The 23,683-nt window shown below is 39.9% G+C and overlaps 1 protein-coding gene across 6 annotated transcripts in view; it reads right to left on the bottom strand.

Moving 5' to 3' along the window:
* LOC102367790 (pirin) overlaps positions 1-23,683 on the bottom strand; it is a 145,119-nt gene that overhangs the window by 43,324 nt on the left and 78,112 nt on the right. For 3 of the 6 annotated variants that reach the window (XM_025210855.1, XM_025210856.1, XM_025210854.1), the window contains exon 8: positions 19,392-19,474. In XM_025210855.1, the coding sequence (XP_025066640.1) occupies positions 19,392-19,474 (83 nt within the window). Of the gene's footprint in view, positions 1-3,978; positions 4,654-4,717; positions 5,368-10,439; positions 10,507-19,391; positions 19,475-23,683 lie in introns of those variants that run through there. The other 3 variants (XM_006029397.3, XM_025210857.1, XM_006029398.3) reach the window with 3 other exon arrangements.

Raw genomic sequence — 23,683 nt, 5'->3', positions numbered from 1 at the left:
GAGGAGAGACTAGAGAAACTGGACCTTTTCAGCCTCCGCAAGAGAAGGTTGAGAGGCGACCTTGTGGCTGCCTAGAAGTTCATCACGGGGGCACAGAAGGGAATTGATGAGTATTTATTCACCAAGGCGCCCCCAGGGGTTACAAGAAATAATGGCCACAAGCTAGCAGAGAGCAGATTTAGATTGGACATTAGGAAGAACTTCTTCACAGTTAGAGTGGCCAAGGTCTGGAACGGGCTCCCAAGGGAGGCTAACATCTATGAATCTATGAATCTATGCCTGGACTTAGGCAATGTGAAAGGGGTAGCTGCCTGATTTGAAGGTGGACAAGAGCTGGACCTGAGCAAAAAAGAAGCTTGCTGGTAAGGCAGCAAGAGGGGAATGGAAATTAGTAGGGTGAGGAAAGGAAGAAGTGAGGAGGGGGTCCATTGGATGAGGAGCCAAGGTCTGGGCAAAAACTGAAACAGACTTGGCAAAGAGACTAAAGCAAAGATATGAGTGAGCAGGGATGCAGCAAACTTGGAGGGGGAGCCCAGATAGGGAAGCTGAGTCTCTGAATCAAGTGTAGATAAGGAACAGGGATAATGGAGTCAGCAAGTAGACACTGAAAGGCATGGGGAATAAAGTAGATGAGGAAAAAAATAAGTTACTGGACAGGTAAGGAAAGACTGGAGTTGGAGGAAAGATTGGAAAGTATGGAAAAGAGACCAGGGCTGGCTGGGAAAAGACGCTGAAAGAACATGATGAATGCAGATAGTCAGAGGAGCAATACTAGTTGGCATGACAGGCAGTGGTGTCAGTATACCAGCAGCCTACAATTGATAAGCTTTATGAAGGCATTATTTGCATGCAATGCAGTGTCTTGCACATGCTGGGTGTTACATAATGGATAACATCATGAGAGAAATCTTAAGCATCTAGAAAGCATCAAGCTTGAAAGATTAAATTATAGACTTATTAACAACCACCTGCAGTATCTTATAAAAATCCTGCAGGAGGATTTAGCCTTACCAGGGATATGAAAGAGACAGGGCCAGGGGAGTGGGACAGGATAAGAGGGGGCAAAAGTGAAGGGTAGAGGGGAATGTGCAGAAGAGCCTGAGTCCATTACAGCATGTTCTCCTGAGCCTGTAATGGAGGCCAAGATCCCTGAACCTCACCACTCCTCCATTCTCAGCAAATATCTGTGAAACCTACCAGCAAAGTAACTACTCCCACTTAGCACTTGTCCAAAACAACCTGCTGCTCTCAGCTCAATTAGCAAAAGACTCTGTGTGTGTGTGTGCGTGTGTGTGTGTGTGGTGGATCTGAATGAAGGCTCTTCTCCTCAAGTGGGTGTCAGTGTGATGTCATTTGATGAAATATCTGTGGGACAGGGGGATAGGGGAGGAGCGGTGTACAGTTAGCATCGTCAAAACCTAAGAACTTAAACACAAAGACAATAGAGGTGAGTGTAATATGTAAATAATTACATATAGAAAATGCAAAAGAACATTATCAAGGTTACAAAATCAGGCAGTTCAAAGTCAGGAGATGTGGAAGTTAAGGTTGACCTTTGAACTGCAACCTTAATGTTCCTGAACAGCTTTTTTGTGTAATTATTTATATACTACACATGCCTCTATTCTATAGCTCTTGCTGCAGCAAAACTCTCATTGATTTAAAGATATTTAAAAGATGATGGTATGAAAGGTTAGTACAATGTATGACTACATACTTCTTCGTACTCTGCAACTAAAGTAATATAACTCTGCCAAAAGCAGAGCTAAGCATCCCAGCCAGAGGACAGTATTAACACAGATATGCTGTTTCCAGTTCTGGAGCCAGCATGCACATAGCTAGCTTGGATATCTCTGCACAGCAATGTTTTGCGCTATACTTTTAGTTATATGCTCAGCCATCTGGGTTAGCAGACCTGCCACTCAGATGCAGAAGAAATAACTAAGCAGCTGAAGAGCGCTAGATCTCTCACACTGTGATACTATATAACTCTATATCACCTTTCTATTTAGACAGACCACAGCACGGGGTCATGACAAACCACATATTCACTTCTCTGCTGCATAACAGAAAAGGTGATCTGACCCAAGAGGAGCAACCAGGCAAAAGAATCAAATACCCATGGAGGAGGTATCACTGATAACATTAAAATGAGTGAAATCATATCATATTGGAAATGCCATAGAGAGGAGCTCCATGAACGTCAGATAATTAGACTAGATGGGCCAGACACCCTTTCCCACTGCTTATGGCTGTAAACCTATAGATTACATGAAACACTGTAACATGTGCAAGCATTTTAAGACTTCAAAAACCCAAATGCCCAAATAACACAAATTCTTGCCATATTCAGGAAAATATTAATACATTTCAGGTGCTGATAACTCATCCAAAAATCTCTCTACAAAGGAGAAAAATACTTCAAGTCAGAGCAAGTAGAGGAATTAACTTTTTTGTTTTAGCAAGCAGTGATGACTACATGGCAATACAGATCTTTTTTTAGACTGACCTATGCTACATCTTCATTTTAGTTCTGGATAGTAATTGGTATTTTATTATTATACTGCAGTAATACCCTATGGCTAGACTATGACTGTTTGACAGCTCAGGCAAATGTCAACTGCTACAGCTGTATTAATGCTGAAAAAAGAGTGTCATCATAGCATGTATAATACGTGGAACAAATAATAAGGGTGTCATAGCTATATAAACTATTGTATGCATACTAGGAAAAGTGGACACTTGCAAAATTCAGTTGAAGTCATTAGTCAACTAATTTAACTAATGGATTACTAACATACTGAATGAAAGCTTCTGTGCTATAGCTGATGACACAGTTATCATCATAGCCAGTTACATAGTGGTTTAAAATATAATTAGGAAGTGTTCTTTGATGTACACAAAATTATCTACATGTAGGAAACCAGTGAGATGTCACATGTTAAGGAAAAGAACAGGCTGACTCTAACAGACTTAATTTCTTCCAAGAACAGATTGCTCATGTTTGACATTAAAACACTGTACCACAAGTATGCAGACGGGTTAGTCCTTTTGTCATTTTTGAACACTCATTGTGCACTAATGTTAACTCATCATTCTTGTTGTGGATATCTGCATTTAAATGCATGTTACTCAGCATTACTTCTTTTAAAAAAGCTCAAAAGTGAGCACGTTTTATAGTCTAGCATGTGGTCATTCCTAGCAAAAAGAAGTGAAAACAAGTTTTAACACATTTTGCTCCATGAAAGAAAAAATAAGCACTTGCTAGCAACTCATGACCACACATTGGATCAAGTATGATTTGAATATACTATAAACTAGAAATCTAATTATACAGGTTTTTTTCCTTAAGAATTTACTGTTTGCAGTATACTTATTTTCCCAAAAAGTCAGATCTAAAAATCCCACTTCCAAAGTGAAACTTCAGCTTGACTGTTGCCATATGAAACCCATTCAAAAGAAAGGTCAATTCCTAGTCTATATGTTGTATTACTGATTACTTCTTCATTTAAAAACCTGGATAAAGCCCACTAAAATTACGGAAAATATTTTTTTTTGGCAAATCATTCATGACCAAGTGCTTCAGAAGAAAACTTTCAGTACTTTGTATTTAATTCTCAAAAAGATATATTAATAATAAAAAAACAGAAAGTTGTGGGTTTTTTAAATTTACATTTTCTGTCATGCAAACTAGTTTAGATCTCACTTTTTATTTTGTAAGGCTTCTATTAAAGGACTTGTTCAAGGCAGACAATTTAAAAGTGACAAAAAGACAAAACTACAAATCAGTGACTCTGGGCTAAAATATTTAATATGGAATACTGATTCCTCCCTGGTTGCTATGTCAATGCAATTGAACAGCAATAAAATAAAGCTTAAAGAAGCAAAAAGGTATAATTATGACAACATTTCAGACAATAAAATCCACGTGCTCTCATACAACATGTTCACTATATTAGCCAATTAAAATCCACCTACCTTCACAGATCCATACTCATAATCAGATCCCTGAAGCAAATGCAGAAGAGATACCATAAAAATATTCACAGTTGCCCACGGTTTATACATTGTGATGTTTAAGATCCACCAATTACTATGCAGTTGATATCGTACAGCTGGAGGAGTCTGTTTTGAAATGCATTTCTCTATTAATAGTTTTTTAACAAAGCTTCCAGATTTTCTGTTTTAAATCCAAACAACATTTGCAGGGGTGAAGTAAATAACTGTCTTATCATCCAACACGGTTATAATTTACCTAGCTAATATAATTTATAGAGTATTTTTAGATCAATTGAAATAAATTGTTAAAGGTTATTTTAATTATACCTATTCTTACAAGAAATCAAGTACAGGTTCCAGTTAATAAAGTTAATGTATCTTCTACCAGGACCCACAGAAGTATTGAAAATTCATTTATAGTCCAGAAAACTTAAAAATCTGCTTTATTTGTGCTCTGTGTTACAGCAGCCTGTTAAGATGGTAGTATAACGGCCAATGTTTTGAGCTACAGAGTGCTGTAATCCAACTCTGTATTAAAACTTTTTTCACAACCTTCATGGAAGCTTGCAGAAGCATGTGTCTTAAATCTGATACAGACTTTGGCAGAAACACAGTCAAATTTTGGCTCTAACCCCATTCTGTGTCCACCAATAGCATAGCAGTTTTAAACTAACTGATGCAATCTAGACTGCCATTATTTTAAAGAAGATTACCTGAAACATGAAACTTCAGCACACGTTCTTACACAGCACACATATTACAAAGCTAGTCCTTTAAAAAAAAAAAAGAAAAAAGGGACAGCATACCCTCCTTTATATCTTTTGTGACATGGGATTTGCTGGATGGAGTTTCACAAAGAAAAGTAACTAAATATATTTTAAAGAAACAGGCTTTTTAAAAATAAGTCTATGAAGATGCAGCTATAAAATGAATAAATGTGTTTTATTTTGAGCAGAGCAGAAAAATGCTCTTGCATGAAAACAAAAAACAGCTTTAATGCGTTTTCTACATCTATATATGTAAATATAGAGACAGTACACCAAAATTCAGACTTAACACTCAGGAGCTTAATTACAGTTACAAAATTTGATATTTATGTATATCAAGTATATATTGCTGATCTGCCCTAGTAAAACTTCATTTAAGAGACAAGTTTCAGTAAGTCAATCAGACTACTCATTTTCATAAGGTTGGCATGATCACAGACTACTAATGTTAATATATAACTCAGTCAGCCTCTTAACACTGAAGATCACTAGTTTCCAATCTTTGACTTCCATGTGGTAGCTCTCTCAAAGCCATTTTTTGCCTTGCTGTAATCATCAAAGGCTTGTATAATTTCTTCCTGAGTATTCATCACAAAGGGACCTAAAGACAGAATGTAATTTGAATTCAATATTTTCAGCTGCAGGCTGTTACTTCACAGAGAAATATATGACTTCATATTATTTATGTTATATTCTTTCCATTGTATTATTTTTATTATATTTTATTTCTTTTGCCATCAGTTTTCTTAATGGAATACACTCCTCCTCTCCACCTTTGACATGCCCTGTGATTGGCTTCTCCCTTAGCACTGGCAAGGGAGAACAGGGAGCTAGCTTTCTCAAGCAGGGTTTGCAGTCTTCCCATCTCTGACCATGCTTCCCCCATTCACCTCTCTGCACACACGTGCAGAAGGATTCACAGAACTGTCAGATGTGGACTTTCATTTTGCACAAACAGTGCAGTTTTCCACTAAATTATATCAACATATTAACTCTTCATTTTAATTCTTATACTATTTAGTTGTTTAATATAGAGAGATTTTAACCTCAGATGCCTCATTTAATTTTTCTGTTCTCTTTCCAGTACAGCTTCCCATCACAAGTGCAGAAGCTGAGATCCTCTTGGCTTTCCTATTCTCCCCACTAAAGATGTGGGAAGAATAGGAAAGCCTGTTTCAGTGCAGTGATTGTTCCCCTCCTCTCAAAAAATAAACCCCCCAAAATTGCATTTCATGTTGAGCTCAAACTATAATTTTTTCAGATTATTTCATAATATTTGGAAAATCCAATCCTCTCATTTTCCAGGCATCGTCAATAAAAGCATCAGGCTGGAATCACAAGGGGACTTGGGATCCATTTACAAAACCACCAAGATGGCATTTGAAAGATGGGTCCATGCCATATGAGCCAGTGGTTAGGACCCTCCCTGTAGCTCATTTAAGATCCTCTCTGTACCTCAGATTAGAATGGTCTCCTGAGTTACAGGAAAGCTACATTCATATCTACTCTTGCCTCAGTTAGAGCTAATATTTGAACCCAAGTCTCCCATGACCCCTGAGCTAGGGAAACTTGGGTGTCATAATCTCATCTATGGCAATTATCCAGTAAATAAAAGTAATCAATGAAGCCTAATCACTGGCTACTGGAGTCAATCTCTCTAGTCCCATGACTATTTAAAGAGTATTGGGCACATGAACAAGTTACTGCAAGAAAAGCTACAGTAGGTCTGGCAGGTGGTATTCCAAGGTAACTGCCTGTGTGCATGCCTCACCCTGCAAGGAATGCCAGGCAATTTACCCGTCAATGAGGGTAGAGTTAGCTACCTCACATATACCATAGGATAAATTCATATTGTGGCTTACCTCACAACAGTTTTTTTTTTTGTTGGCTTATACCCATGGTATTTATACAAAGTAGAACAGCAACAATGGTGGAGTAAAACAGACACTGAGTCCTACGCATGGGTGGTTAAGACACCATCCAGAGAACTGGGATACTGTTAGTCAAGTCCCTACTCTGAAGCAGGGAAAGAAGTTATTCAAACTTGGTATCTCACATCCCAAGCAATGCTTGAAACCACCAACCTATCAATGAGTCTGGCACTTCTCCCATCTAAGTCCCTTACTGAAACTATATTAAAAAATCATACCTGTTTGCTTTGGAAATGACAACAACTGCATCAACATTTCCAAAGTTTATATTTTTATTTCACCAAAACCATTCACAAAATTAACCCAATGAAAACATAGTTTTGAGCCAACCAAAACCACATCTTTCAGTGAAAAACAAAACAAAACAATAAAAGTTCAAATTGCATCCAGCTCTATTTCAATACAATATAGTACAAAAATATGATACCATGTGCCTGGCACAAAATCTAGTACATTTTAAAAATAACATTAAATGTTGCAAGCAAAGAAAATATTAGCCTGTCCCTGAAGAGTGAGACACAAAGTGTGCATCTACATGAGATGCTTAATGCACTGTAAACTAATTCTACTGAGCATTAGCGCATCATAGCAAGAGCCATGCTAATGCACAGTAGAATTAGTCCACTGCATATTAAGCATCACAAAAAGACCATGCACCAGTGCTACTGCACAGTAGCAACAGCTACTGCACATTTACTTAGTATGTCATAATAGAGGTACTAAACTTAATGCACAGTAGCAACAGAGCATTAATGCAGGTACTGAAGTATCCAAAGTATACTAAAGACAAAAGAAATCCTCCCATTTATTTTAATGGACTCTGAATCAAGCTTTAAGTTCTTAATGAACAAGGACAAAGCAAAGATAGTCAACTAAGGAAGAACAGAAGTTCTGACTTAACTCATTTTCTAAGAAAAAGTTTGTCCATACTGCCTACATCAGTGGGTGCCGGTCCTCTTGTTTTTCTCTATTATAGCCCTTATTCAGAATAGATTGGGTAATGGGCACCTTACCTTGGGTCCATCTTGCACCCTATCATGGAACAGATCTTCTCCTTTACTTCCCATCTCTAGGGTTACATGCTGTGTTCCCATACAGTTTTAAGATAGAGCTTGGTAAGTTTACATTGTGATTACATGATACAGTTTCCAGAAATAGTAGTGGTGGGGACTCAGGGACTGGGAAATCATTCTTCCATTCCAATATCCTACATTCTTATGTAGTACTTGAGCACCCTCCACAATCACTGAATAACAATAATGAAGTCCTTAATGGCAGCCATCCACATCTGTCATTCTATTTTCTCTCCTTTTATACCTTTTGAGCATGGGCGTCTTCTCCATGATATATAAAGACCAAACAGCCATTCAATATATTAAATTAAATTCACTATAAGTCAATCATTCAATTCAATGTAACATTAATATTCAATGTTCAGTCTAATAAATTCAGCTCAATATAATAAATGGAGATAAGGAACAGTAGAGGCTGAAAGAAATGGGGAATAAGTCAGATAAGGAACAAGGAATGTGATTGGTAAGGGAAGGCTGTATCTGGAAGACATATTGGGAAGTGTGGAGAAAGGACCAGAACTGATTCATGTGTTCATGATCTAGTACCATTAAAGTCAATGGAAAAGATATAAAAATAAATGGTTCTTTATACTGCCTGATGGGAACAGAATCAAGACTCCTTTAAATAGAGTGACCATATCCCCTGGACAGGCTAGAACAGTCCTGGATTCTGTAGGTTGTCCCTGTGCCCCAGCTGGTTGGTGTAAATTGAAGGAAAAGTCCTGGAGTCTTCTGCTTCAGGCAGTGGCAAAGGCCGCTGCCATCTACCGTGCCTGGCCTGGCTCCTGCTGACCAGAGGGTGGAGGTGAAGGGTGGACTGGGCTGAGCACAGCTCCTCCTGCTTGGGGCAGGGCTTGGTCGGGGCAGGGTAAGCAGGGTGGGCTGGGACCAGAGCTCTGTCACCTGTGCGGGGTGAGTTGGGATGGCCATTTGCCTCTGGCAGCACCATGCCTTGCATCTGCAGCTGCTGCTGCTGCCTGGGCTGCATGTGACGGCTCCAGGCAGCTACCAGTGGCCAGGTGGAGGGACCACTCTTAGACGGGTCCAGCCTATGCATGTGGGTGATGGAGTCTGGCTGCAGGCCTCCGCACTGTCCCTCCCCGCCATCAGGTTTTCTGGGAGCCGCAGGGTGGTGTGTGTGTGCGTGCTTGTGTAAGGAAGTAGATTCCCTTACCCCAGCCCAGATTTCCTTAACAATTATATGATGACACTACCTTTTGGCAGCCGAAGGTGGGACTGGATTTGGGCCATTACTTGTGATATGGGAAGCAAAGTGGGGATTGAGGAAGGATAATAGCCACAGCAGTATACTACTCCCCAGTCAGCCCACGTGGGTGGGAAATAGGCAGGAAGGGACAGATTAAGATTCTGCCCAATGTCTTCCCTTCCCCCTTGCTTCCGTAAAATCACCCAGGCAGAGCAGAGCCTATTCACAAGAGGAAACAATTTGCTCCAGGCCTTGGATATGCATAGATTAGTTTTTTTTTTTCTTGCCCCACTTCCACAGAGCAATGGAAGCATGACTCTGATACTATATTTCCATTGCAAACAGAGATACAATTACAGTCCAGGTAGACAGACATGATCTAGCTATAATATAGCTACTTGAGGTACCACCAGCAGCAAAGACCTGTGGGCTTCAGCACAGGCCAGTCCAGCAAGTAACTACCCAAATATATTTTAATGACCTGAATGAAAATCTCTTCCAATCCGACTGTGCTGCTATGATCACCCAAATTAGCTAGATTAAAACTAACTTGCATACACATGAACATACTGCAATAACACCTCCATATTTCAGTTTAGCTGCAACCTGAGTCTTTTGAAGGAGCATAACTATATGCGGTATCCTGGTCTGGCCTTATTCTTTGAGATAGGGTGGTATTTTCCCCTGCTTTAAAATGCTTCAAACATGTGGATGGGAAGCATCATAAAAATGAAGTATTTATTTTATATATATGTGTATTTATAGATACATATAAAATAAAGGCTTCATTTATCATTATTTATATTAATTAACATAGTTCTGCTCCCTCAGAAGACTCAGGTTGCAGCTAAACTTCAATATGGAGGTGTCACTGCAGTGTGTTTAGGCTTATGCAAATTAGTTTTAATCTAGCTAATTCGGGTGATCATAACAGCATAGCCAGATTGGTAGATATTTTCATATAGGTCATTGAAATATACTTGGGTAGTAACTGGGTTGACTATATATATATATATATATATATATTAAATATACATAATTCTGCAAATGTAAAAAACAGAGCTCGGAGACTAGCAGTTCTAATTCTTTTTTCCACAGTAAGCCCACCTCTGGTCAGTTTGCAATATTACACTTCCTGTCCAGCAGCTATAAGTGACTCTTTGTGGAGCTCCTTAAGTTCTGTGCCTCCACCTGGGGTCATAAACCCTATTTTGGAAGCTGCTAGAGTGGAATTTAACTTCAATCACATGATCCCACTTATACCATTTTGGCTAGGGAACTTCAGAATCACTGATTTTCAATCCTTGTTTTTGTAATGGAGAGGAACACAAGAGTGTCAAAATGTCATTAGGTAAGTGTGGGGGTAGGTGGGATACATGGAATATATCCTTTTAATTTTTTCTACTAATTTTGAAGACAAAACAACAATGTCAAGATTGCTTCATTTACTAGAAATGCTTACCATGTTGTACGACAGGCTCCTTAATTGGCTCACCAGCAACCAAGACAAAATGGCTTATTTCAGGATCCTAAATTGATTAATGGAATGCATTAAATAGGAACATGTTTAGAGAATTTCTTGCAGACAAAATAAGGAACAGCTGGAATTTGACACTGGAAGAATTTTCTGTACAATATTAGCTCACTTGTATACTTTAAGAATAAAACCCTTTCAGGTAAGAAAAGAAATTGCCTTTTTTTTTAAGTTAGCTTAAACCCAAGGACAGGTCCAGACCAAGATCTTCATGCACTTGACAAAAAAAAAAGGGGGGGGGGGGGGGGAGGGGGGGGAATGATGAAAACAAAAATGATCTTCATTCAGAGACATGTAGCAAAGCATGAAGGGCACGGTACTGCAAAGTTTTAATGAGGGAAATAATTCATCAAAGTCAGAAGGGTTACTCACATACAAGAGGCATTTTTGGGTTAGGCTCTAAATTTTTTCCAATTAAAATGGTAAATTGGCTGCAACAATAAAATTCAAGCTCAATAAAGGCAATTTTATTAACCCTACCATCATATAACATATTACATCATTGCATTTTTTTGCACCTGAGGACATTCATTACAGGATTTCACACTAATTCAAGTCTCAGCATGGAGCAATGTTCGGGAAACTAACATAATTCCCAGCTAAAATCATTAAGCAGTTATTTGTAAGGTGATGTATAAGGGGATCTACACATTCTCTATGACTAATTCACAAACAGAGAGAACATTTGTTCTCCTTATAATTGCAAGGAAAAAAGAAAAAAAAAAAGGTCCAATTAGCTCAACTGTCCCATGAATAGGATCTAATTTAGAATTAATACTATATTTATAACACAAAAATTAACTGCAATTTGAGGTTTGTCAATTGACAGGCTATATAAAATTGTTAAACTTTGAAAGGATGATTTTGGAAAAAATGCTGGTTTTAAATACAGTGAATTTCTTGGGCAGAAATCTCTCTTTAGGTTGTTGGAGCGGTGACTTGAAAACGTACAGCTATATGCTATGCATGAGTAATATAAAGAACATACATATGTGCACATCAAACCACCAATTCAGACCCTGATCCAGAACCCCTGAATAGAGTCTGAATCCTAGCAAAATCAGTGGGGCTGTGTGCCAGTTTATGGTGCCAGTTTAAGGTTTCATCTGTATTGATTAACTGGCCGATCATTAGGGCATGATGCCGTAAACATGGCACTCATACCTGAGACAGCTTTAAGTTACCTAGTTCAGATACTGATAACAGGGTAAAGCTGCAGCATCACAGAGCACAGTCCAAGCAGCAAAAACCCACCTGAGCAGCTGAGTATATAAATGGGCAGGTGGCCTAAGTTAAGCTCTGTGCTGCCATGGTGACTCTTGCAGTACCTGAGCTAGTAGTTACTTGACAGCTAACTCAGGTACATCCACATGTGCTACAGCTGCAGCCATGCCTTTGAACACAACTCTATCTGGCTATAGGATGGATGTTTAGCTTTGGCAAATATGAATCACACTAGCCATGAACTCAATGCTCAATAATTTATGTATACAGAGGGCCAGATTATGGTATTCAGACATATCTCAGAGCAGGAGACTTAGTCAAATAATGCAGAAAAATCATCAAAATGTTGTCAAACTCTGGATTACGTGGAAAATTTTCACCCGGTTCTACCTCAGGAAGACAGTATGTTCCAGCCTTCTGGGGAAATCATGGTACACCTTATTATTCCTTGTGTTAGGCCAGGCCCCTCTTGGTCTACTATCTGGTATCATGTAAACCAATACAGCCTAGTCCATGGTTGGGCTTTTGGTGACTAAACCGACACCCTCACCTGGGCTAGCCTTGGTGAGGAGGGTGTGTAGACACCCAGCAGGACTAAAAACAAGACCTCTCAAGGGCAGATGAGCTCCCCGTGAGCCAATGGCCATCTATACTTGGAGAGGAGATGGGCACCACCAGGTCACTCTGCCCAAAGAATCACTGGTGATGCAAAGCAACTCAACTAACCTAGGGTTGTTACAGCATCTAAGGTGCCCCAACAATTGTAGTGGCTTCAGGACTGACTTGACTGATTATTCTATGTTTGGATGACAGTGGGTGCATCTATATGTTTATTAATGCACTTTAGGTGATGCATATTAAATCTAGTATCTCCACTGTGAGGTACTAGAAAAATGTGTATTAGTCTATTTTAACACACATTAGCTGAAGAGCATGGGTTTTTTTGTAATGCTTTAATGTGCAGTAAAATAGGCTATTGTGCATTAAAGTGCATATGTAGATGTGCCCAGTAGCATCCAGATAGTCTCTAATGGGTGCTCTGGAGTGCTGCTATATTGAGCACCAGATATGCAAAACTAAGGAGACGGTCCATGTGTTGCAGAGCCAGTGTCATGCTATTAATGGTAAATAAGAGCTGCTGATTGATATAGAATACCACTGTCATAACCCCAGCCCTCCATGCCATTTTGGTGAAATTTATACCTTTAAGTTTCCTACTCCACAGAGGAGATCAGGAGAGCAAAGGATGCAATTTTGGCTTCTTGCTGCCCTGGAGACCTATGAAAATGGGACCTCTTTGTACTTTATATCCTCTCCCCTTCAGACAGCTATGTGGGGGTTGGCTCCAGTGTGGCTCCTAATGTGTTTAGACAATGGGTCTTCAGGGCAAAGCTGAAATGGTTGCCAACATTAATTACTGACATTCAATGAAATCACAATACTTCCATTTTTCTTGCTATAATTAAAGCTCCCTCCACATGCTATAAAATGCAATAAATCATAATACAAAAATCTTGGTCTAAGGCAAGGGAAGCATATCAAATATGAGGTGAAAATAATTTTACAGGTGTTGGAAAGAAGAATGAATTGAGGAGAGATAGACATCGAAAAACAATAAATTCCACGCTCACAGCCCATCATAGCAAGACGTCATTACCTGCTAGGTTCTGAAGGGTTCCTCAAAAGTCATGTAGGGTCAGAATATAATAATCTAGACAGCCAAGGCTGATGAAGTCAATCACACATATAAACATTAAGGGTTAAAGAACCAACAGGGATCTGCTCAAATTAATCTGACACTTCATAACAGGTCACTGTAGGAAGCTACGTATAATGTGCACCTATTTTCCCAGAGTAGTGGGCAAATATCCTAATGCCTCTCTGAAGAAACTGGCAGCAAAGAAGATGAACTGTGAGATGTTTAGCAAGGAGAAAACTACAGTAATAGAACCTCGTTGTTTTAAAGGCAAGTAAGGCTGCTGCAAAATCATCTTAAGATATAAGGGTATGTGTAAGGCTGCACCAGATTGCACAACTGAATAAACACTTATCAACCCTTTCAAATAGATCATTGCTTCAGGAAAAAGGCTAGATTGTAAATGGTATCAATATTTTTAACCTTGCTCATGGTCTTACTAAGCAGGCAAGAGAATCTGCATGACTGCTCAGAAACTCCAGAAAGACTTCTGTTCCGAGTGCAGAGACGCAATATGGCACTTAAGTTACTCAGCACAACTTGACATATTTCAGTAGTGAATAACATCAACCAAGTGGCCAGATCAGTTTTTAATGCAGTCATTTTCTTACAGATCACATTCAGTTTTTTCAGTGATATTACCAAAGGGACTGCTGGTACAGTTCACAGGCAGGAGGGTATTCAAGAAATCTTATAAACATTCTGAACTGACAGTAGTCCTCCATGGCTGAACAGCTTTGGTCCCTGACAGTGCTCTGACTACATCTTGTAGTGTAGACCAGGCCACATACCAATAGCAATGTACAGATCTACTGAAACACAGCCTTTTTGGACAGTCAGTAAACTACTGTGTTGAGTCCCAGTCCACTAGGCCAGTGGTGCTCAAATTTTCAGCCCCACAGGCCAGGTAAGGGGAGCAGGGCCAGTACCTGGACTGGATCCTGTGGGCAAGGCCAGTCCATGCACCAGATCCAGCATAGAGTTGGTATGTAGAATTATTTTGCAAGTGAGACCCAGCATGCTTGCTTTGACCCATGTGCAGGATCTGGACAGAGAGCAACTGCACCTTGTTTGCCTGGGTCTCAGCTGCCTGTATCAGTTTTTTCTCCCAGGTCCTCCTGGGAACATTTTCTGGACACAGGTTCTTTGTTTGTTACTGCTTGACAGACAAGGTGCCTGCTGGTCCTCTTGCCACCAAAATATCCTAGATATTTAAACACATCCTCTCTCAGAACTTCAGGCATGAAGGCACTTTGACCTACAGTTTAACTCTTCAGGGGCCTATGATGGTAAAAGCAGAAACACAGACAAGCTTGGCATACTATTCTAAAACACAAGGATTCTTCACTGAGTGATATAGGAAATACACAAATCTAGACAAGCATAATAAACCTTGTGTACATTTCTCAACCTCATTGTCCTCACCACTCTAAAGCATTCTTTGGGTAGGGAGTCAAGTTCTTTGGGGAGATCCAGGATTCTTCTTCTGAACTTTGTAGTTTGCTTTCTGAACCATGAAGTCTTATCAGCTCAGCACTGTTTCCCAGATCTAGGTTGGTCCCACAGCTAAACACATCCCTATTCCCGACTACAAGAGCATGCTTGTCTCTTCCCCTCTCAAGCCCAAAGTTCCTTAGGTCTATCCCTGTGTCTCCTCTGTCCCTTTGTTCTGCTTCAGTGATCTCTATTCCCTAAAGCCCTTATTGAGGACAGCTAGGGAAAATTAACTGGTTCTGGCAACCTCCTTCCTCCCCACCCCCCCAATCTCCTTGCTATTTTGTTTCCTGGATGAAACTACAGTTGGTAAAATTAAGTACTCTCTATTTTTGCTAGTTTAATGGGAACGCAGTAAAGAATTTGCCAGCAAAAGTGGGTACATGCAGTGGCATTGCAAGAGACAACAATTTTCACAGTAACAACTTCATAATATCAACTAGAATTCTTAAGTCGTACACAGACAGATTCCCCAAACCATCACATTTCTTGGAAAGTGATGGACTTGACAACAAAAGTAGAAGATACAAGACTGGTTCCCACATTAACATTTTAGACACTGTGCCAGCCCTGCCTTACCAATATAAGTAGTCAGTGGGACTACATGCATGAGTCAGCCCATCATGACAGAACCACAAAATCATCTGATATGTGAACCCCTCATGACTGCATAAAATGTAAATTAAATGCTGAGATTTTTGGCTGCCTTTAGAGCTTTATTGTACTCTAATGTTTCTTTAGTTGCAACGAACACAGAATACCCATGTCCATTTGACTGGCAAAGTCCTAGGGCTAAAATCCTGTCATGCTGCTTCATCAAAGTAAAAAGTTCTCAAAATGAGTAAAATCTTCCCCTGAGTATCTCTTGTGGCCCACATCCTGCCTTTTATTTGGCAAGAGCATACTATGACAATTTTCTACTTTCCAGAACCACCAGTGGACCATGTGAATCAAAGTATAAATTAGAGCAGCCCTTAAGCTGACTAACACCAGATGCCAGGCAAGGTGCTCACACTTGCTTAAAGTAATCACTATTCCAGCATATGTACAGAATAAACGTACTCCCAAACACATTGTGCTGCTCCAGAAAGGCTACTTCCTAAACTAGAGCAGTGTAGCCCTGTCCACATCACTGAGTTGGGGATGGGCTAATCAGCACTGTCACTCAGCAGTGCTAATTAGCCAGCCTGAAGATCTGTGGAGATATGGCTACTGTGTTTCCAGTACAGGAAGCAGTAGTAAATTTCATGACCAGACAGTGTCCCTCTCCAACTCCCATCACTGCTGCCCAAAACTGGTTTGACTCAGCATGGAACATGCCAAAGACTGGCAAGGTGACATTATCAAGGAAAGATAGTTGGTATAATAAAGATAACAGAGAGAGAGATGGAGGAAAAAGGGGGAGAGAATGATTGGTACCTAGCACATCCAAACTAAAGCTAGATCTATGCTAGGTATGAAGCAAAAGGCTGAGGTGAGGACACTCATTTATGCATTGATTTTTCAGAAGTTGTTTGCCCAATGCTGCCCTTAAGACATTTCTATGTACATAATAATATAGACATGTATAATGGATGGTTCAAGAATGAATACACAGATAATTCACCTGGCAGTATAAACCATGAGAGTAAATACGAAGTGGTTTAAAATGACAGCAAGACCCTGAGACCTTAAGCCCCACATCCATCTGAGGGACATCTATAATAACAACATGCTAACTTGAAAAGAAAATCCATATGGTACAAGTTGAAATTTTGGGATGAAATGTTTATTATTTACATGTGGTTTTACTGATTTAACATTTACAAATCTCCGGTCAATGAAAGGGTAAATCAGTTCTTTGACATCAACAGGCAAGAATTAATAGCCTCTCTCCTGTGGCTGTTTACAGAGAAGTAAATGTATTCTATAAAGTGTATATATTATAAAGTTTTTTATGGCCCTACTATGATTTTTCACACTTAAGACATAACAATCTATTCTAAGATTGTATTTGGCATACTTCTAATTGGTATTTTATCTTGTCACCATCATGACAATTTCCTAGATATTACAATTAAAATTTTACATTGAATTTCCTGTTCAAAAGCCACTAGAGGAAGAACTGGTTGGCTCATGGAACTTGGCAATGGGATTGTCACATTTGGATTACCACTTCAAATCCAGACAGTGCTATTGCGGCACTTAAGCCCGGATCCAAATCAGTAATTTCTAGGCATTATCATCTGGTGACTGGTCACTGGCCTGCATGAAATGAGACTAAATGTTTTAAAACTAGGCCCTTCTTGGCCATAAGACCTTAGTATAAAAGGCTTGGTGACAGTTGATACCCTTGTCAAGGCATCTGAGTGGACAGAATAAGGACTGAAGAAACAGGGAGAATGAGATGTCCTTTAGTCAACCCTTGAGCCTGCTGCTTTCAGACACAAGACAAACCTACTTCTAATTTGGATAGGTACCCACAATATCCTCTCTGAGCCCTTGATATGGTCCCCCAGAACAGCACTCCAATTATGGGGGAATAACGCTCACATAAACAGGGGGAAACTTGCACGACCACTACTCCTGCTATTGGTTGACCTGCTACTTGTCATGAGCAAAGACAGTGATGGATTTCACCAGACTTTCTGGAGGATTGTGACTGGAAAACAGCAAACAAAATTAACAGTGGAAGAGGTAGTAGGGGAGAAGATAAGAGTAATACAACACAAAAGAATGATAAATCTTGGAATTTCACATCAGTTGTTTCATAAACTTTAGAATAATCTGATAAACTGTGATGGGTAATGGTAATAAAATAAAATAAACTGTGACCTGTAAATAGTACACTCACTTGAAGAAAAATAACTAGGTGGAATTCAAAATGGAAATTGTATGTAACAAATCTGCTAAAGTCCTTTGTATCAGCTGTTTATCATAGAATCACAGAAAAGCCACAAAGGACTTTCAGAGGTCAGATTCAGAGGTGCTTCTGTCACCAGGTAGAGAAGTTCAGGGTAAAATGTGTTAATCCCGAGCAACAAAATATATTTAAAATTTATTTTTAAATAAGACATAGAATAAACGAACAAAATGTCCAATCCTTCTCTTCCTACAAATCCCCACATCTCTTTCTCGACATGCCAACAATCTACTCCTCCTTTAATATCCCTTGCCTTTTCACACCTCTGTTTCAACTGCAAGCTCTTCAAGCTTGGGACCATGCCTTCACATTTGTCAGTGACAGCAGTTTTTTGGGGCATTTGCCATAAAGAATTTGCCATTTCTTCATGACAGAAATTAAGGGTTAGATGTAGGTTTTAATCCAGAAGGTAAGAATGCTTCTATTTCTCTTCCTATTAAGACATTTGTATCCTCATAGCAATATAGACATGGATAATAGATGGCTCAAGAATGAATACACAGATCATGATAATTTACCTAGCAGCATAAACTATAAGAAATACAAAGCTCTTCTTTCTCTTCCACATTCTCACTTCATTTCCCATTGTCTCCAAAAGACATTCAGACTTGGGTGCATCTGAATGTGAGCTTTGCTATGGAGTTGACCAATTAGCTCCGCAGCAAACCATCACCATCTACACGTGTGCTTGTATTAGGGTGCAATAAATTAAAAAGCTCTGCTGTAGGATAGTACTGTCCAGGACAAGTACTATTCCATTGTGGAGTAATTTATCCTCCCCTAACTCACATGTAGACAATGACTGGAGCTGGCTGGGGCATGAGGGTGCTACTGTGTAAGGGCTGCCTGCTGGCTAATCCCACACTGTAGCACCCTCATGCCCCAGTCAGCTCCACCACCACCCAAAGCTGGCACCTGGAGCCTGGGGCTGACCCCATAGCCCGCTGCCAACCTGGAACTGCTCTGTCCTGGCTCCAACTGCTGTGGTCTCAGGCACACATGTATATGCTGTGCCCAGGAGTTGTTGACTCCAGTGCAAACTGCACCAGAGTTTATTGCTCCATGCTAATTGCACATGTAGATTTAACCTCTAGGACTAATTTGTTAAGGTTAATGAAGCAGACCTTTGTCTTCTTTAGGAAAAGGGCTTATTTTATAGTACTTGTTCACTGACTTATTTAAAATATTCATAATTAATAAAGGACTCATAAAAGAGGTTAAATGAACACCCTGAATGAAGTCCTCACTGCCTGGAAGTAATGGTAAGTCTCCCCTGTTAGGATTTCTCCTCCTTATGTACATATGCTTCTAGAGGGAGGGACTGGTATGCATGATCAAAATGTAAAAAAATGCCATTAAGTCTGTTTATGAAAAAGACAGGTATGCTGGTGTGTTTGATTTTTTTCAGCTTGTGAAGTTCTGATGGCATCTTTGTACATGCAGTACATTAAGAGAGAATAAAGGGAAAAAAGAAACTACCAATCACAGAAATGACGTTACAAATTCCCACCTGAAATCTTACACAGAAGTGAGCTTTAGGCTACAATCATTAAAGCAGAAGTACCTTGTTTTCAAACTGAACACAGTCACCATCATCCAACACCACTGTGTGGTGGGGTTCAATTTTTTGTTTGGCAGCATCAGGGCCTTTGAACAAAAACATAGTTAAAAAGACAATGAACAGCATGATCAAAGTTACAAATTATGAATTTGTTATCCTTCCTTTCCAAACATTCTGTGATAAGGGCTCCTATACATGTGCTCAAAGCCTGCTCCAATGCACTGGAAATCTAGTGTGTTGGAGCAGACTCAATTAATCGAGTCTGCTGGAGCACAGAAATTGATGTGCTCTGGAAACCTTCTTCATCATGTGTATCAGTGTCCCAGTGCATCTCTGCTCTGAAAAAATGGTGGTGGGGTGCTTTGAAATAAAACATGTTCAATGAGCTTTAGTTCAAAGCACCTCATTTCCATGTTTTCAGTGCAGGGATGTGTGAGGATGCTGATACACGTGACACACGGACGTTTTTAATTAGCACGGCTCACTAACTAAAGTGCCTGGTGCTGCGTCCCACAGCACATGTAAAAATGCCCTTAAGTTATTGTACTCAATGTGCTTTTTACAAAAATTAACTTTTCCCGAATTGGTTTGCTCCTTCCACACATACACGTCCTCCTCACCAGATAAACAAATCCCATTTCTCCTGTTCTCTCAAGATCCTCTCAAGATAACTGCAACAGATTAAGAATTAGTTGAGAACGTTTCATTTGAGAATGGAGGCTTGATGGAAATTAACATATGTGAAATACTAATAGGAAAGCTCCTGGTATAGGGGTTGCAAATAGATCTATGAGGGTGCAAAACTTCTAACCCTTTTTGGGTAGATGCAAGGGGTGTTAACAAAGAGTCCCAAGACCTTTTTATGTTGTAACATGGGGTCTTGGTATAAAACTGCACAATACTTCTACAATAAAAGAAATACAGAATTCAAAGACAATCCCTAAATTTGAGTAGTTGTACTCAAACTGTTCTGGAAACTAGTCAGATAGGATTTTTATATTTTCAGAGAAGAAATCTGTCCTAAGGCCTTATCTCTCACATAGACCCCACTAAAGTTTCTTAAGAGGGATCAAGGGGGTGCATACTGCCCTGTGTGAGCCTTCTTAACTCTTCACCATTATTTACTATTGGTCACAGACTAACAGGATGTGACTACGCATTTCTACTTGATTCTGGGTGAGAGTATTGGGGGAGGGAGTCTCCAAGTTCTTTCCCTGTGTACCACTTAGGTTGCTATCCAGTTCAGAGTGTGAATAATTTAGGATACTACCACTCTGAGTAATGATATAGTAAAAAATGATTTATTAAATTTTTCTAAGTGAAATTTCCAAGCCCTTCAAAACTGGACAAATGAGACTAATAAATATTTTCCAGACAAAAAAACTGTTGTTTTTTAATTGGAATTCGTGTGCAGCTTCTTTCAGGACTGTTTATATGATACAAAAGTACAAGACAATGGGAAAATGATCAGTGTTCATCATGTGTCAGATGAAAGTAGAGCACTAAACTTAGCCATATGTTACCAAGTATCCCTGAAAGGCCAGCTGTAGAGGTAGAGTGCTCAGCTTGGTCCCTCTATGTGCATTTTGTAAATGAATATTCAAGGGTAGGACAGGATGACAGGGTTGCTGGAATCAGTTTTTTCATTATGAAAGAACATTGATGCATTTAAAAACAATTAACTGGACTTAAAACAATATGATAATGTTTAAAAGGTGTCCATATAATGCAAAAATCAGCAGGGTTATTTTAAAAATAACCTATTACACATCCTAAGTATTCTCTATTCTATTGTCCTTCCAGGGAATTTAAGCTTAGACAATGTCAGCACAAATTCTCCAAGAAACTGAGATTCTGACTTTCTGTGGGATCATTTCTACTTCCCTAAAACGTTTGTATTGGATGGACAGAGGTTATAATGTCATGGTCTGAAAAATGACTTCATATTAGGTATAGAATAGATCTAACCCATGTTTTTCTCCTGTTCTGGCAATTCTGTCTTCATGGTTGAATGGTAGGCCCTTCATCCAGTTCTGCAACATTTTAGATTTATTTTCCAAAAAAAATGTATGTATGAATGGTTTACAGAGGAACCGCAGAGCAGCAGTACAGAGGGCAATATCTATGTTCACAGGTAATTTCTCTGTTATTTTGTTAAATTACCTAGTTTTCTTATTGCAAATAAAGTATGTCTCAAAGGACAAAATATTTTTAAATAGCTTTCAGTTAAAACCAGCCACATCAGATAATAACTATTTTCCAGATAAGAACTGCTAACCTTGGCCAGGAACACTAAGTATAATAGTACAGCTCAAAAAATTCCTACTAAAAAGAATTCAACTGCAAATCTTGTTAGATTTGGCTTTCCAAGCCTTTGTAAAAACACAGGAAAAGCTACCTGAAAAACCTGGTTCTAATTTAGTACCAGACTAGTTTCATAAACTATTACTTTATGAGCTACTGTTTATTTATTCCCCAATGGATCTAGTTCTTTTTTAGTAGAGCTAAACAGGTTGTAATTCCTAGTATCCTGAGGCATATTGCCCAGGATAATAATAAAATAGGTCCTGTTCTTTTTTGGATGCAAGTCCAGATCAAGGTTGTAAACTTTATGTAATCCCTCACAGAAAGGATAATTGTTGGGCAAGTGACGTAAGATGCCCCCATACTTCCCTCTCTTGGCTACCCACCTGGCAGATCACATGGGACACAGAAGCCTGTGAAGCGGCTACTATTCACCTTCTTGCACACATGGGTAGAAAAAAAGAAAGGGGGAATCATTTACACCACCCCTACATGCAGTTCAGTGCAGCTCAGCTTCTGCACTAGGGACTAAGTTAAGACTTGCACAGGTTACTTCTGCTGTTCTTTTAAGTTGGGACCAAACTAGTATTGTCAGCTGTTATCTCGCTTTTGCTTTGCTCCTGTGGTAACACATCTTTGTGTTGACCCTTACTCAGTTTAGCCCCTGCTAAGCAGTTTAATCCATCAGTTGTGAGCATCTGTCCTTTGTTAGATGGGGACAGGGAGTTCCTCTACCTGCATTTCTTGATTTGCTCAGCAGCACCTAACTGTCATTTTGCTATAACGCCTGATATACACACACCATTAGGAACACCTTTCTTACAGACCAACCACTCTCTCTCTGACCTCACTATTCTCATGCACAAGGGAAATGTACCTAACATGTTTAAAAGAGAAACTTGGGAACAAAATCCATAAGTTGAGAGGAGTGACATTTGTCATGTGATCGGCCCCCTGAAAGCACTCTACGGCCATGCTGTGACTTACATGCATGGCTGCACAGCACTTTAAAAGTGGTCTATTGTGAGATAAATTAGCCCTCATTTAATGAGGGATCAGATGAAGGCGCTCCAAAGTGGAGAATCTTAGGGAACTTCTGTTACCTAGGATGTGTTTGTCAGTGCAATCAGGGCTGGGCTGACTGCCCGCCATGCTGGCTGCAGGAAGGGAGTGGAGAGAAGGGAGGGGGTGGAGCTGTGGGCTGGGGTTTGCCTGACCTGAGATGGAGCAAGGGGATGGGATGGGTGGGGATGGTGGATTGGAGCCCCACCACCATGCAATGCTCCCCCAATTCCGTCCCCCTGCAGCTCAGGTCGGACAAACCCAAGCCTGCAGCTCCCTCCCCCTCCCTTCTCCCTGTTCCCTTCCTGCAGACAGCACTGGAGCTGGGGCCGGGACCAGGGCTAGAGGAGAAAGGCTGCAGGCAGGCAGCTTCTCCTCTGGAATGGCTCCAAGTGGAGCTTGATCCCCTCCCATCCCAGCCCAACAGAAAAATGGTCAATCTAACTTATGGTACTTTATATGAAGCACCATGAGTTAGAGCAGGGACCTGCATGTCTATCAGCACCCTGAGAACCAAGGGCTAAACACCAATATTAGTTTTATGGCACATAATAATTTATCCAATTCTACACAAGGAAGGTGAGAATGATCCTACTCCCTGTTTTGATAGGCCTTGATCTCCCAGTAATCAGACTCTGATACTATGTCTGCTACCCCTCATAATTTCTCTCAGCCTGTCCCCTCTGCTATTTCCCTATGCTGTGCCTAGTTTCCCATGATCAGGGACCTGATGAAGAATCTCTTGCATACAAAACCATGTCTAACTTTATCCCAAATATATAGTTGTTCCAATAAAAGATATAACTCTAAGAAATCGTTGCCTCATGCATTTTATCAGCACATCCCTTATCCTGCAGTTTGCTCTCCCAGCTTGGTCCCCCTGCCTCTGTGTGGAGTCCACCAGGGCTCTGTGGAGGCCTACACAGAGG

Source organism: Alligator sinensis, unplaced genomic scaffold (genome assembly GCF_000455745.1).
Source record: "Alligator sinensis unplaced genomic scaffold, ASM45574v1 scaffold1192_1, whole genome shotgun sequence".
In the NCBI taxonomy this organism is placed as follows: domain Eukaryota; kingdom Metazoa; phylum Chordata; order Crocodylia; family Alligatoridae; genus Alligator; species Alligator sinensis.
The sequence above is the reverse complement of the archived record's forward strand: the minus strand, read 5'-3'. Positions and strand labels throughout refer to the sequence as shown.